The sequence below is a fragment of the Rana temporaria genome, chromosome 3, assembly GCF_905171775.1.
Source record: "Rana temporaria chromosome 3, aRanTem1.1, whole genome shotgun sequence".
NCBI classification, from domain to species: Eukaryota; Metazoa; Chordata; class Amphibia; order Anura; family Ranidae; genus Rana; species Rana temporaria.
This window is the reverse complement of record NC_053491.1, coordinates 405,863,960-405,878,793: the sequence shown is the minus strand read 5'-3', so window position 1 is coordinate 405,878,793 and position 14,834 is coordinate 405,863,960. Positions and strand designations below refer to the sequence as shown.

Here is a 14,834-nt window from a genome sequence, read left to right as displayed (position 1 = left end):
ACATGTTCAGTTTGGTGTGTAATGCTAGAAAAAAATGTTTTTCTTGGGAGGGTGCATGTGATTGGCACAGGGCCAGTCAGCACTGTCCAGACAGAGGGTCAGGGGTCATGCAGCTTCGTGGGACAATCAGAGTAGAATGAAACCTCCTTCTACAAGCTTTAACCAGACACTGATAGAAGTCACAAGACTGCTATATACTGCTGATAAGAAAAAGTATATAGCAATTTATATTTATGAAAATAATTTCATTTTCATGTTCTGTGTACTGTGGGAGACTAGATACAGTGAATGCAGGGTCCTGGGTTTAGTAACACTTTAAGCACATTGGTGCTTGACAGTTCCATTTTTTTGGGATGACATCCCACCTCACTTGCGATACAACTCTTGGTTTTTCCATAAACTCATTAGCAACACATTGGGAATAGTTTAAGGTAATGAAGGAGGGTACTGGATTTAGTAACACTTTAAGTTAACTTTTCTAATGTGTTAATTTTTAGTCTGTTGAAAACATTTTGTTATGAACTGCAGAACACTTCCCTCTTATGTTATGGTGATAAGGAGGTGCTTTGTAGTCCTAACACCAGTGGCGGCTGGTGCTGGAGGAATTTGGGGAGGGGGGGGCACAGGCAGCCCTCTCTAGGTCCGCACTCACCCTATGGCGAAGCTCCCCTGGACGGTCCGACGTCATAGCTTCTGTCTTCATCCAGTCTTATTTCTGGGTTCTGAATGGTCGAACAACCGGAAACTGATGTCGATTCGCTGGCATCTCAGGGAGGGAAGGCTCGGGGCTCAGTGCTCTGCACCAGGAGGACGATATAAAATTTGACAATTGGATATGGTCACGTGCCTGTGAGAGGGTGATGGACTTGGTAGAAACCTATTGGCCTGGCACCCCGCATAGTACACGGCCACACAGATGGTGCGAGCTCGGGGGTGGTCCCGCAGGCTGGGGGTCGGCGTCCCTGGGCCCTGTGTAACACTATTTCTGTCCTAGGGTGACAATGCCATCCACCCACAAAAATAGTATAGTGAGTATTGAGTGAGTATTGTCACCCTAGAAAGAAAACTGTGTTACTGGTGGAATCACCAGGTGAAAAAGGACAGAAGGACTGGTAAGCGGCAATATAGTTAATTTTTTGTCCTTGAGTTTCAATATGTTTTAGCCAGGTAACCATTTAAACTTATGAAAGTACGTTTTTCTTTAAATCAACACTGCAAGCCTGCTTTATTTTTGGTAGTCATAAAATCCTCTTTGTGTGCCTTTCTAAAACTTGATTTACTGCATTACTAGGGCTATAACCCCAGATCCAAGCCCATCATCTTTCCTGTGTCCAATGAGGGTATCTTCACTGAAGCACTCTAGTTGGACAGGGGGATGACTTTTGACATATTTAAATTAATTTCAGAGGGGCATAAAATAAAGAGAGTTTTCACATGACATGTACACTTCAAGTACAATGTAACCTTGTTTGCATAGTTGTTAATAATGCCGTCACCTCAGGCACAACTTCAATCTTCCATTCACTCTACTGATGTGAACCATACATTTTATTTTTACCATACGGGGCAAAAATAATAGCAAAAAAAACTTCAACAGCAACAAACAGGTCTGACAGAACAGCAAAGTGACATATTGCTCGGTTGGGGTGTTGTTCAGGACATGCATAAAATAAAACAATCAGGATTGGCTCATTACATTTGTTGGAAATTCTTAATAAAAAAAAAAATGCTCCAACAAAACAGAAATGATGACCTTAACCCTTCCAGTGCCAGAGTAGTTGAGCAAAGATGACCCCCATTCTCCGGCTGGGGAAGAGCTCACCACGTTTCCGTCTGCATCTTCTGCATGTAGGGTCAGGATGGGGAATTTGGCAGGTCTTCAGGAAGCCCAGAACGTAGATTGTTGCGCAAAATTCGTGATTGTCTAACAAAAGATTGTATGTTTTCAGTTAATATGGGGTGTGTGTTGTGTCTCCTCATTGAGTTTAGGCAAGAGCGGCTTTCTGTAAAAATCCCTGATTTAAGAATCCCAGCTCTTGCAGAGATAAATGTGCTTTTTATCCTCTAATAATATAAAACAGTCCCTAAAAAGGTGAGTTTGTTACTGTGAGGAGAAGGAAGGGATCAGTGCAAACAGGCAGGCAGTAAGAGGGATCGTCTGTTCCCTGGGAGAGATTGCTCCATCCATTGACTGTTCGTGACACAAGGAGTGGGGTGTCTGTGATCCAAGTGTGGGCATACGCCATTGGATGGGTCCTTTCTAGTGCTGGCATGGGTGGAGTCTCACATCCCCGTCTAGATCACATTTTCAAACAGTTGCATGGACTTCATGATGTTTTCATCCTGCGGAAAGAAAAGTACACTTGATTGCCAGATTCACTTATTTATGTTCAAAATTTTAAAAATGTACAGTATCTAAATGAACCTTTCTACCATTAAGGAAACCTTGAAAAATTTTGTGATCTCGATAAATCAATCCCTGAAATAATTTTAACTTATTTCCATTTCCACAACTTATGGTACATTAGTGTGATCAGTGAGTTTTAGATATACTAATAGATAAAAGAAAATATTGTCTGGAGTGGAGCATAAGATGAAGTAGGATGAATGGCTACAGTTAAAGTTTCCTAGACTGTCAAGAAGCTATAGGCCACCTAGGAACCATTGGCCATTGACAATTTCCTGGACCACCCTTATCATAATCTGCAACTGCTTGAAGGCTTACATTTCTTTTTAGGATCTCAACCTAATACACATTGTTATTATTTATATAGCTCCAAATGCCTTTAACTCTCTTTTCTATAACTCTCATGCCTTTTTAAAAAATATTTTTGAATAATGATAATGTAACCTATGTACTAGTACTTACGTGGGCCTTTTCTTTTCCTGCACTGCAGGCTCAGAATGGTGGCATAGGCACTGGAGCCTAAAGCACATCATTGGGTAAATGCCAAACCTCCAAGTGGCACTTAGTAGCAGTATCTTGCATAGCAGGATAACTTAAGCTAGAACCCCTAGGGATTTCTCAATGAACCCCAGTTTAGATATCCTGATTTAAACATAAACACCTGGGGCGTGGCTTGGACATGGACGCGTGAGGAAGCAGGTTTCCAGAGCTCCTCACACACCGCAGCTACAGAAGCTATTTCCAGCGGATTCGTTGCCTCCAGCCGGGCCCAAACGGCATGTCCCAGTCCCGGAGAGTATCCTCCAGAACCAAGCATCCCGCACAGCACGGTACCGGGTCCATCGGCGCATATTTTGGCTGCGGCCTGCAGACACGCGGCGGACCTTCCAAGATGGCGTCCGGGCGAGGCAGGGGAACGGAGGCCCAGGGAAAGGACGCAGCAAGGCACTCACCGCAGTCGCAGCACAGAGGGTCTCCCATCCAGACACCGAACCTGGTAAGGGCAGCGACCCCCCCTGACTCCCCTGGCTCTGTGGCTTCACTGGGCCTAACACCCGACGCAGCGGATGTGCTGGGTGACCGGGACCTGAGACAACACTTGCTGTCCCTCCCCACCAGGGAAGATTTAGACCGCTTTGTCACCAGGGTGGAAAAAGCCTTTAAGCAGGACATAGACCAGCTAAAAGCAGATACTACCCAGCTTGGCAACAGGCTGGAGTCGCTGGAGCAAATTGTGGATGAGGCCCTACCTACTATTGCTAAACTGGGGGAGAAGTGTGCAGCCCAGGACTACCAAATTGAGGCCTTACTCACACAGCTAGACGATTATGAAAATCGCAGGTCTAACATTCGCATAAGGGGCCTGCCTGAGGCCACAGGAGCTAGTGACATTGTCCCCACCTTGCAAGGCATTTTTAAAGAGCTGCTGGGCCTCTCACCGAATGACAAAGTGGAGATTGATAGAGCACACAGGGCCCTCAGGCCGCAATCACAAGACGCAGAGAACCCGAGGGACATTATATGCAAGCTCCACAGATACACGGTTAAAGATAAGATCATGCAGTTGATGAGAAAACGCCCTTATTTTGACTTTGATGGTGCCAGGCTTTTCTTTTATCAGGACTTGTCGCGCCGCACCCTGATGCAGCGCAGGGCCCTTTCACCCCTCTTGGAATCATTACGTGCTGCAAACATAAAGTATAGATGGGGGTTCCCGTTCAGCCTGCAGGCTGACAGAGATGGCAAATCCGCCATCCTGCGCAATAAGGACGACCTCCCACGTTTCCTGACGCAGCTCCGGCTAGAACCGGTAGATTTTGCAGACTGGAGGATGACTTCTGCTATTCCAGCTGTGCCGGTCCCTCAACCCTGGCAGATGGTTCGGAGCTCTCGTGGTCGTAAACGTTCCTCGTCTGCAGCGGCTGGTCGACCTGAACACTGCCCTACCTTTACAGATGGAGACCTCGGGAGACCGCTGACTCTACTCCTTTTTCCGCTCACGGATGGACCCTGACTCTCCAAACACCACCCTCCCTGGACTGGCCGACGGAGGGGCCCAACTGGGGGCCTCTCTGTTATTTCTGGTGTCCCTCGGTGCACAGTTGCCTTTTTGTTACTTTTTCGACTGTTCTTAACTTTTATGGTCATAGTCCTACTCTTAGTTAGTTTTGCTTACTTTAGCCTAAGTGGGTCTGTTACCTTACGGCCTTGACCATGTTACAGTGCCTTGGACATGTGTAGCCACCAGGGATTCAATTCTAGGTGTGGAAGGGGAGGGTATGGGAGGGGGAGTGGGGTATGGGATGCTTTCGGGCCCACGGGGTTTCTGGGGTTGTACTCTGCTTAGTTTGGGCCTGCCATGTTAGGATGGGTGCCCATAGCTTACCCGGGCCCCCTCAGGGTGGTATTATGCTGGAGGTAGGTTCTAATTTTTGTTGTTCTGTATATTTTTCTTTCAGTGTGTGGGGAGCGGAGACCTCCTGGCTCTCTGTGTCCGATCACGATTCCCACCTAGGACTACCCGCTATGGGTTTATGCCCTGTTACGGGCACCTTGCCTCACCTTTGTGGCCCCGCATTAGCTGGGGGGCCACCTGGGCCGGGCAAGCAGTGTTGGGTCCCACCGTTCTGTGCCTTTATGGCATTAATGGACCTGAGAATGTTAATTTTTTTTTGTATGTTTTATGTCATTAATGTTTTTTTTAATTTTTTTTATTTTCCCCTCCTTTTCTTTTTTTCCTCTCCTCTCCTTTCCTTCTTCCTCTTCCCGGCTGGGAAATGGAGTCAGCCCCTGCGGAACCAGATTAGCTTATGGACGAACCACTTTGTACCCTCATGGCATCGATCAAAGTAGTATCTTACAACATATGTGGTTTGTGCTCCCCTAATAAGCGAAACAGGCTCTGGTTAGAGGTGAAGAGGTTGGGAGCCCAGGTGCTCTTTTTACAGGAGACCCACTTCACAGACTCCTCGCTACCAAAGCTTCCCACTCATTTGTTCTCGCAATGGTATCTTAGCAACTCACCAAAATCTAAGTCTAGGGGGGTCGCCATCGCCATTCATAAACATTGTCAGTTCCAACCCTTGGACCACAAGGCGGACCCTCAGGGACGCTTTGTTTTTCTAAAGGGCACAGTCATGGGTCAGAAGTTCACCTTTGCAACTCTGTACGCCCCCAACACGCAACAACTTACGTTTATTGACCAGACCCTGGCCCAGCTAGCTGACTTTCGGGAAGGCAGATTGATCCTGGGGGGGGACTTTAACATCAGCCCGGACCCGAAGCTAGATACTTCAACGAGCAGGACCACCCACTCAGACGCCTTTCTGCGACACTTTCGGAGGACACTCCAGGACCACACTTTGGTGGATGGCTGGAGGGTCCTCCATGCGACGGAAAGGGACTATAGTTATTTTTCTAGTGTTCACAAAGTATATACGAGAATCGACATGCTACTAGTGGATCAGGATGCTCTTGACCTCCTTCTGGGGGCGACCATCGATCATATCACGATATCTGACCATGCCCCAGTGACTCTTACGCTTTCCCTGTCCCAGGCGCTCTCTAGGGTCAGGACATGGAGGCTCAACGAAAATTTGCTGGACGATCTGGGGGTGGTGGCAGGGGTACAGGAGACTTTGACGCACTACTTCCGGGAAAACACTGACGACGAGGTGGGCGAGGGCATTCTGTGGGAGGGCCACAAAGCAGTGGTCCGTGGCACCTTAATCGCTCTGGGGGCCAAGCTGAACAGGGAGAGGCAGGCGGACTTCCAGCGGGTGTTGCACGCGCTTAGGCAGGCTGAACTCAGCCATAAGAAGACGTCGGGTCCAGAAAACCTTAAGAGACTTAACGACCTTAGAGTGCTTTTCTCGAAATTATTAGACCGTAAAATCAACCGTAAACTGAGATTTATGGCCCACACCTATTACGAACAAGGTAACAAATGCGGCCGGTTGTTGGCGCGTGCTCTTCGGAAGAAGAGGCTCCTAGCGCATGTGCACAAATTACTGTCCCCCGGGGGTAAACAAGAACAGCATACCTCAAAGATCGCCTCGCTGTTCCGAGACTATTATGAGTCTCTGTATAACCTGGAATCCGCCTCCTCTCCTGCCGCAGTGACGCTCAAACGGGCTAAAATAGAGGACTACCTATCGTCGATCGGGCTCCCTTCCCTTCCCTCAGATCAGGCGACGGATCTGGAGCGCCAAATCACCCCGGACGAACTGCTAACTACTATTAAATCTCTACCCTCAGGCAAAAGCCCGGGACCAGACGGGTTCACTAGGGACTATTACTTGAAGTTTTTTGACACTTTGAAGGTTCCTTTCTGTGCCCTTCTTAACTCCCTGGCAACGGCCGGCAGCCTCCCACGGGAGACCTCGTTGGCACATATTACGGTTCTCCCTAAGGAGGGCAAGGACCCCTCCCAGCCACAGAGTTACAGGCCAATATCCCTCCTGAACACTGACCTAAATTTTTTTTCCAAAATATTGGCCAACCGACTGAAGCACCTTATCCCCGACCTGATACATGCAGATCAGACTGGCTTTGTGGTAGGTAGGGAGGCCAGGGATAATTCCAATAGGGCCCTACAGCTCATACACTGGGCGCGGACACGCGGTCGGATGCCTCCCTATCTGATACTGTCCACAGATGCGGAAAAGGCATTCGATCGCGTGGACTGGGACTTTCTCCGCGCGGTGCTGGCGAGGACGGGACTGGGCCCGCACATGCTACAGTGGATCTCCACCCTATACGTAGCACCGACGGCCCGAATTAAAGTCAATGGCGGCCTCTCTGAGGTGTTCCCTATTCGGAATGGCACGAGACAGGGGTGCCCGCTATCGCCCCTCCTGTTTGCTTTGGTCCTGGAACCACTGCTGCAGAGGGTCAGGGATAATCCGGATATCAGGGGGGTGCGGGCGGGCTCCCTAGAACATAAATTATCTGCTTATGCAGACGACATATTGTTTCATGTCGTCGACCCCTTTTTCTCGTTGCCAAACCTGATGGGGGAACTGACCGCATATGGGGAGGTCTCAAATTTTAAAGTAAACCTCACGAAGTCCGAAATATTGCTGATCACTGTCCCGCAGACCTTGATGTCTACATTGAGGGACTCCTTCCCTTTTAAATGGGCCACCTCGTCTATAAAATACCTCGGGATACAACTTACCAACCATCACGATTCACTATACCAATCTAACTATGTTCCCCTTCTCAGCTCCATATCTCGGGACCTCCAGACGTGGGACAGGGCTCTCTTTACGTGGATAGGGCGGACGAACATCCTAAAAATGGTAGTATTGCCTTGGGTCTTATTCTTTCTCCAAATGGTGCCTATCCGCATTCCTAAACGTTTTTTCACGGATCTCCGCGGCCTTTTTACTAAATTTGTGTGGGGGGGTAAAAAACCCAGACTGGCAATGTCTATACTCCTGCGGGCAAAGACCAGAGGGGGCCTGGGCATTCCGAACATTCCGCAATATTACCAAGCAATCGCTTTGCAACGGATTCTGGATTGGAAATTCCACACGTCCCTTAAGCTTTGGGTCCCCCTTGAGAAAACAATGGCCGGGCGAGATCTGTCGTACGCGCCGTGGGTGCCAGCTGAGGAAAGAAGGCTGTCGGAGTGGGTGTCCCCCTTGACTACTCACTCATTGAGTTTGTGGGATAGGCTGAATACCAGACTGAACCTGGCGCCCAGAACGTCTCCCTTGGCGCCGATAAGCGGGTTCCCGTGGTTTGCACCCGGAGAGCAGAGGGCTTCCCTTGGCACATGGGTTGGCGACGGAATATGTAGTTTGGCAAAATTTGCGGAGGGGGGCGCCCTACAATCATTAGATGCAATGCGAGAAAGGTTTGGCAGCTACCCATTTGACTTCTGGAGACACCGACAACTCGAGACCTTCATGACTAAGAATGTAAAAAAAGCAGTGCAGCGCTACTAACAAAATGATGAAAGTCCAAAAAAAATAATTAATCAAAATGAAGAAAGGATAAGGGTGACTTCTGGAACCTCAATAGGTGATCGGATGAAGACTCCTTATAAAACAGTCAAGTATCCTTAGATAAAAGTACAAGCCGCTCACCTTAGCAGATGGACCTGTGGGTGAGCAGCAGGTCAAATGCGCTGTCCCTCTAATAAGGGGGTATTATAAGATGATAACGGTGCCTCCTCGGACGATCGTTTTCTCCAAACCGACTTTCAGTGGCGGATGGTCATCTGGTATACTCTCATGTAGTTGAATGGCATGAAAAAGTATAAAGTAGACACATAGTGCTCTCCGTATAGTAACCAAAATGCAATAAGTTTATTTAAAATAAAAGTACTCACAAAAGAGGCACTATATCCTAGTGCGTAGAATATGAGCATATATCGATAAAATACCAAGTAGGTGGCTGTCCTGACATCAAAATAGGAAGCCCCCCGCACGCGTATCGTCCCAAGGTACAGGACTTCTTCAGCGGATAAGGGGCTATGGTGTCAGGATTCAATATATACCACCAGGACCTAATTTGGCCAATTGGACAAAACCCCGCCCCTCAAGGTAAGGAAACACCCATGGACATGCATTTAAAAGACAACAACAGACAAAATAAAGAACAACAGATAAGCAGAAAAACTTATGCTACCGGGATGTGCAGGCAAACAGATTAGCCACCATAACCCATCATATGGCTGTAAACAGGCAACACGGATCTAATGTACATAAGCAATACTTAAATGAAATAAAATAAATAACCAGTACCTACTAGAATCACAAGATCACGCTGTGCAGCTAAGATAGGCATACATACACAGATGACCAGTACCTACTTGCATAGCGATGACATATTGTGTGGCTCAGATAACACGGATCTAATATACATAAGCAGTACTTAAATGAAATAAAATAAAATAGATAACCAGTACCTACTTGAATCACAAGATCACGCCGTGCAGCTAAGATAGGCATACATACACAGATGACCAGTACCTACTTGCATAGTGATGACATATTGTGTAGCTCAGGTAGACAGACAAACCAAAGGATGTGTCCATAAACAAACAGTGTCCTCCATAGGTCACATGACCGCAACCAGTCACATGACACACCAAAGGCAGGAAGTGCCTATTGGCTGAGAACAGGGCTAGACCAGCCACCCTACATGGGCGGTACCCGAGCGTCATGACAGGACAACGTGGGCGGTGACGAGCAGACACAAGGCTCATAGGAGCTGGCTAGATAACTAAAAGGACGCCCAAATAAGCAGCAGTCTAGTGCTAGTTAGAACGGGCTAGCAAAGCCAAGCATATGCAGCAATGATAAAAAACCATGCCATAAAATATCCTTAACCAACCAAATGGTACAGAAAAAAGGCTCACAAAACCTAAACAAGGCAAATGTCTATAATGCAGAATATCAAAAATGAGGGGGAGGGCAAAAGACAAAATTACAATTGTCCCCGAACTGACCACTTGTCATAGTGGTCAGTTCGGGGACAATTGTAATTTTGTCTTTTGCCCTCCCCCTCATTTTTGATATTCTGCATTATAGACATTTGCCTTGTTTAGGTTTTGTGAGCCTTTTTTCTGTACCATTTGGTTGGTTAAGGATATTTTATGGCATGGTTTTTTATCATTGCTGCATATGCTTGGCTTTGCTAGCCCGTTCTAACTAGCACTAGACTGCTGCTTATTTGGGCGTCCTTTTAGTTATCTAGCCAGCTCCTATGAGCCTTGTGTCTGCTCGTCACCGCCCACGTTGTCCTGTCATGACGCTCGGGTACCGCCCATGTTGGGTGGCTGGTCTAGCCCTGTTCTCAGCCAATAGGCACTTCCTGCCTTTGGTGTGTCATGTGACTGGTTGCGGTCATGTGACCTATGGAGGACACTGTTTGTTTATGGACACATCCTTTGGTTTGTCTGTCTACCTGAGCTACACAATATGTCATCACTATGCAAGTAGGTACTGGTCATCTGTGTATGTATGCCTATCTTAGCTGCACGGCGTGATCTTGTGATTCAAGTAGGTACTGGTTATCTATTTTATTTTATTTAATTTAAGTACTGCTTATGTATATTAGATCCGTGTTATCTGAGCCACACAATATGTCATCGCTATGCAAGTAGGTACTGGTCATCTGTGTATGTATGCCTATCTTAGCTGCACAGCGTGATCTTGTGATTCTAGTAGGTACTGGTTATTTATTTTATTTCATTTAAGTATTGCTTATGTACATTAGATCCGTGTTGTCTGTTTACAGCCATATGATGGGTTATGGTGGCTAATCTGTTTGCCTGCACATCCCGGTAGCATAAGTTTTTCTGCTTATCTGTTGTTCTTTATTTTGTCTGTTGATGTCTTTTAAATGCATGTCCATGGGTGTTTCCTTACCTTGAGGGGCGGGGTTTTGTCCAATTGGCCAAATTAGGTCCTGGTGGTATATATTGAATCCTGACACCATAGCCCCTTATCCGCTGAAGAAGTCCTGTACCTTGGGACGATACGCGTGCGGGGGGCTTCCAATTTTGATGTCAGGACAGCCACCTACTTGGTATTTTATCGATATATGCTCATATTCTACGCACTAGGATATAGTGCCTCTTTTGTGAGTACTTTTATTTTAAATAAACTTATTGCATTTTGGTTACTATACGGAGAGCACTATGTGTCTACTTTATACTTTTTCATGCCATTCAACTACATGAGAGTATACCAGATGACCATCCGCCACTGAAAGTCGGTTTGGAGAAAAGGATCGACCGAGGAGGCACCGTTATCATCTTATAATACCCCCTTATTAGAGGGACAGCGCATTTGACCTGCTGCTCACCCACAGGTCCATCTGCTAAGGTGAGCGGCTTGTACTTTTATCTAAGGATACTTGACTGTTTTATAAGGAGTCTTCATCCGATCACCTATTGAGGTTCCAGAAGTCACCCTTATCCTCTCTTCATTTTGATTAATTATTTTTTTTGGACTTTCATCATTTTGTTAGTAGCGCTGCACTGCTTTTTTTACATACTCTGACCAAGGACTTATTGACCCTCAGTGTTCAGCAGCTTTGTTATTGTTTTGTCCTTTGCGCAGTCTGCTCTCTCTATTCAAAACTTCATGACTAAGAGCCACAAGACAGCACAGATTAGGTCTACCCTGACGGAATTTGAAAGCATGTGGGCCGCGGGGGAACGCCTGCCCCACGCGATCTCAGCGCTATATGAGATGCTGGGAGATGCAACGCCTTCCCCCACCCCCCACTTTGTAAGGGAATGGGAAAGGGACTTACACATAGAACTTAGCAGGGAACAGCTTCATCACCTATACCGCCTGACGCACTCAAGCTCTGTGGACTCCAGAACCCAGGAAAACAATTATAAGCTATTAACAAGGTGGTACAGAGTTCCCACTACGCTAGCAAAGATTTTCCCTACAGCCTCGGAGGTGTGTTGGAGGGGATGTGGACAGAAGGGCTCGTTCCTGCACATTTGGTGGGAGTGCCCGGTGCTTCGGCCGTTCTGGGATATGGTCAGTAAGCATATCTCTGAGGGTCTGGGGGTAGATGTCCCGGCCCTGCCTCAGCACTTTCTGCTCCACGTTCCCACCATTCCGCTGTCCCATTATAAAAAAAGTGCTCTCCCCCACCTCCTCAACGCTGCTAAACGCCTCATTCCAATTCATTGGAAGAGCTCGCTTATCCCCAGCGAACAGGACTGGCTGGGGAAGGTGGCGGAGATCATGGAAGCCGAGAGCTGGCTTGCGGAGTGCAGGGATTCCCGGGAACGCTTCAACACTGTCTGGGGGGAATGGAAGGCACATATTCACGATGCCGCCCCGTTGTCGTCCAGTTTAGAGGAGGCACTGCTTGTCCTGGCGGACCCCTCCTTTGGGAGACTCGTTCAGGAGCAGCACCAACGGGCTAACCAGGAGACCTCCTGATCTATGCAGTAACCCTTAGGTGCCACCGACGGGGGCTGACTCCTTCTCTTCTGTCTTTCGCTCTCTTGCTCTTCCTACTTCTTCTTCCCCTCTTGTTTTATTTTCCTTTTCTGTGTCAGTCTATTGTATTTTTTTTTAAATTTTATTTAATTTTAATAATTTACCTTTTTATTTCGTGATGACTTTGTTTTAGCCTGTTCATTACAGACTGTGCTAAATGTTGAGCGGGCATGGGGTGCTTAGGTGCCCAGCTCTGCCTCGGGCGCTCAGGATGTTCTTAGGATGTCCCCTGGTACTCTCCGTTACCTTGGGAGGGTACTTAGCATTGCAGGGGGTGGGGGTTTGGGTCGTGTCCCACCTCCCACATGTTGGGGGGGGACACCTGCTTCAGTGGACCGATGTCCGGAGTGGGTGGATGTCCCCCGCTCCCTTACTTACACGGAGTCCTGTTCCTGATGTATGCCCGACTTTGTTCGGATTCTGTTATGCAACGATGTTCCACAGTCAATGTATTCTGTATTTGTTTTGACTTTCTTTTACAAAATAAAATACTAATTATAAACATAAACACCTTTATTTAAGGTGGTTTTACATTAGGGTGACCAAACATTCCCGGTTTCCGGGGACAGTCCCCGGATTGAGGACACTGTCCTTAGACCAAGTCCCTGGTTTTGTTCCTGGATTGGATTTGAACAGGGGCAATTTCAAAGACAGTGCAGAATAAAAAATAAATACTTAATTCTGCATTACACACTTCCACCGCTCCTACTAGCTTGAGTGGGTGTATTTTTTTCCATTTTCTATGCCATTATCTATGCCTCTATTCTGGTTGGAGCGGTGGGAATATTTCTTCAGTTTTGGGTGCATGCCCGTTCCGCTCTGCTCACATGTTCTTCTGCCTTGGCTCAAATCCCAGCCAGCCGCCTGCCTGCTTATCTCCTTGCCTTCTTTGGCCGAGTGATCTTCTCTGCTCCCCACCCAGTAATAGCCAGGGCCCAGAGAGTAAGTCTTGACAGGTTGTGAGGCGGGCGGCGATAGGCAGAGAGTCGCCGATTGCCGCCATTACTAGTAAAAAAATATTTTATTTTCAAAATCTGGTCACCTTATTTTACATTCACCAAATCCCCACATCCAGGAAAAGAAACAAAAATGCTGAATTACAGATGGCCGTGGTACTAAACTGTGCAGGGGAAATGATATAGAAAACAGTTCTACCGTTTCTTATGGTAAATCTGGCCCTACAAATTGCAGTAAACCCATAGCAACCAGTAAGCTTTGGGTTCACTACTGCCAGATTATTGAAAGATGAACTTAGCTGCTGTAAGATATTGTTTTTTGTTAACCTAATGTGAAATGTGTATGTTTACCATTATCATGTTTAATGCACAGAGAAGGGAAATAATATGGACAAACAAGGTCATAACAATAACCTTTTGGCAAGTCTCCAGAAATTCATCAATGGTCACAACTCCATCATGGTTTCGATCCATCTTCTGTAAAATAAGCGATAAGGAGAGAAAATGACACATTATGTAAGGATTTTTAGCAAAGCTATAGACACTTTTTTTGTATGTTACAAAAAAACTTTCAAACACCTATCTCCTCCCAGATTTAACATATGAGGTAATTGCTAGTTTTGCGATCAGTGTAGGCCTTGAAATAAATGCCTAATGGACAAAAGTTTGTGGACACCTGGTCATCACATTATAAACTTGTTGGACATTCCATTCTAAAACCATAAATATTATAATGGACCCCCCCTTTGTGGCAGTAACAGCCTCTACTCTTCGGCCTCATATACACGACCGAGAATCTCGTCAGGAAAAACCCGTAGTTTTCCCTGATGAGATTCTTGGCAAGAAACTCTTGCCGACCGAGTGTACAGACTTTCGTTTTAAAAGAACCGCGGTTCTCTTGAAAGGAAAGAATGCGGTGACGTCATTGCGTACAACGAGAATGCGCTCGTCACATTCGATGCCGTCGCCGCCATCTTGCTTCACCCTACCTATGCCATGGAAGCTACCGCGCATGCGTCAAAGTCATTTCGAGCAACAGGTAAGTATACACACTCTTGGGTTTCTCGTCGGGAAACAGGCCGTCAAGAATCTCAACAAGAAAAAAGAGAGCAGGTTCTCTTTTTTTCTCGTTGAGATTCTGGACAGATTTCCTGACGAGAAACCTGAAAGCCTCGTACACACGAACGGGAATCTTGGCAAGAAGCAGTTTTCTTGCTGGTTTTTGCCGAGAAAACCGGTCATGTGTACGAGGCTTTCTGAGTAGGCTTTCCAAAGGAATTTGCAGTGTGTTTATGGGAATTGGTGCTCATTCAGCCCAAAAAGTCTTTGTACTATCAGGTAGTTATGTTGCACAGAAAGTGACTTGCAATTAATGATCCATTTCCTTCCAATAGGGTCAGGGGTCAGGGCTCTGGGCAGGCCAGTTGAGTACCTCCACACCACACTCATAAAACAATGTTTTTATGGACTAGACTTTGTGCATCT

General features: G+C 46.8%; 1 protein-coding gene across 2 annotated transcripts in view; it reads right to left on the bottom strand.

The window, feature by feature from the left end:
* Window positions 1-1,513: 1,513 nt before the first annotated feature.
* Window positions 1,514-14,834, bottom strand: part of KCNIP3 (potassium voltage-gated channel interacting protein 3) — a 193,042-nt gene continuing 179,721 nt past the window's right edge. For both annotated transcript variants that reach the window (XM_040345923.1, XM_040345924.1), the window contains 2 exons: window positions 13,764-13,826; window positions 1,514-2,343 (listed from right to left, as the gene is read on the bottom strand). In XM_040345923.1, coding sequence (XP_040201857.1) covers window positions 2,296-2,343; window positions 13,764-13,826 — 111 coding nt within the window. In that variant the 3' untranslated portion in view covers window positions 1,514-2,295. The remainder of the gene's footprint in view (window positions 2,344-13,763; window positions 13,827-14,834) is intronic.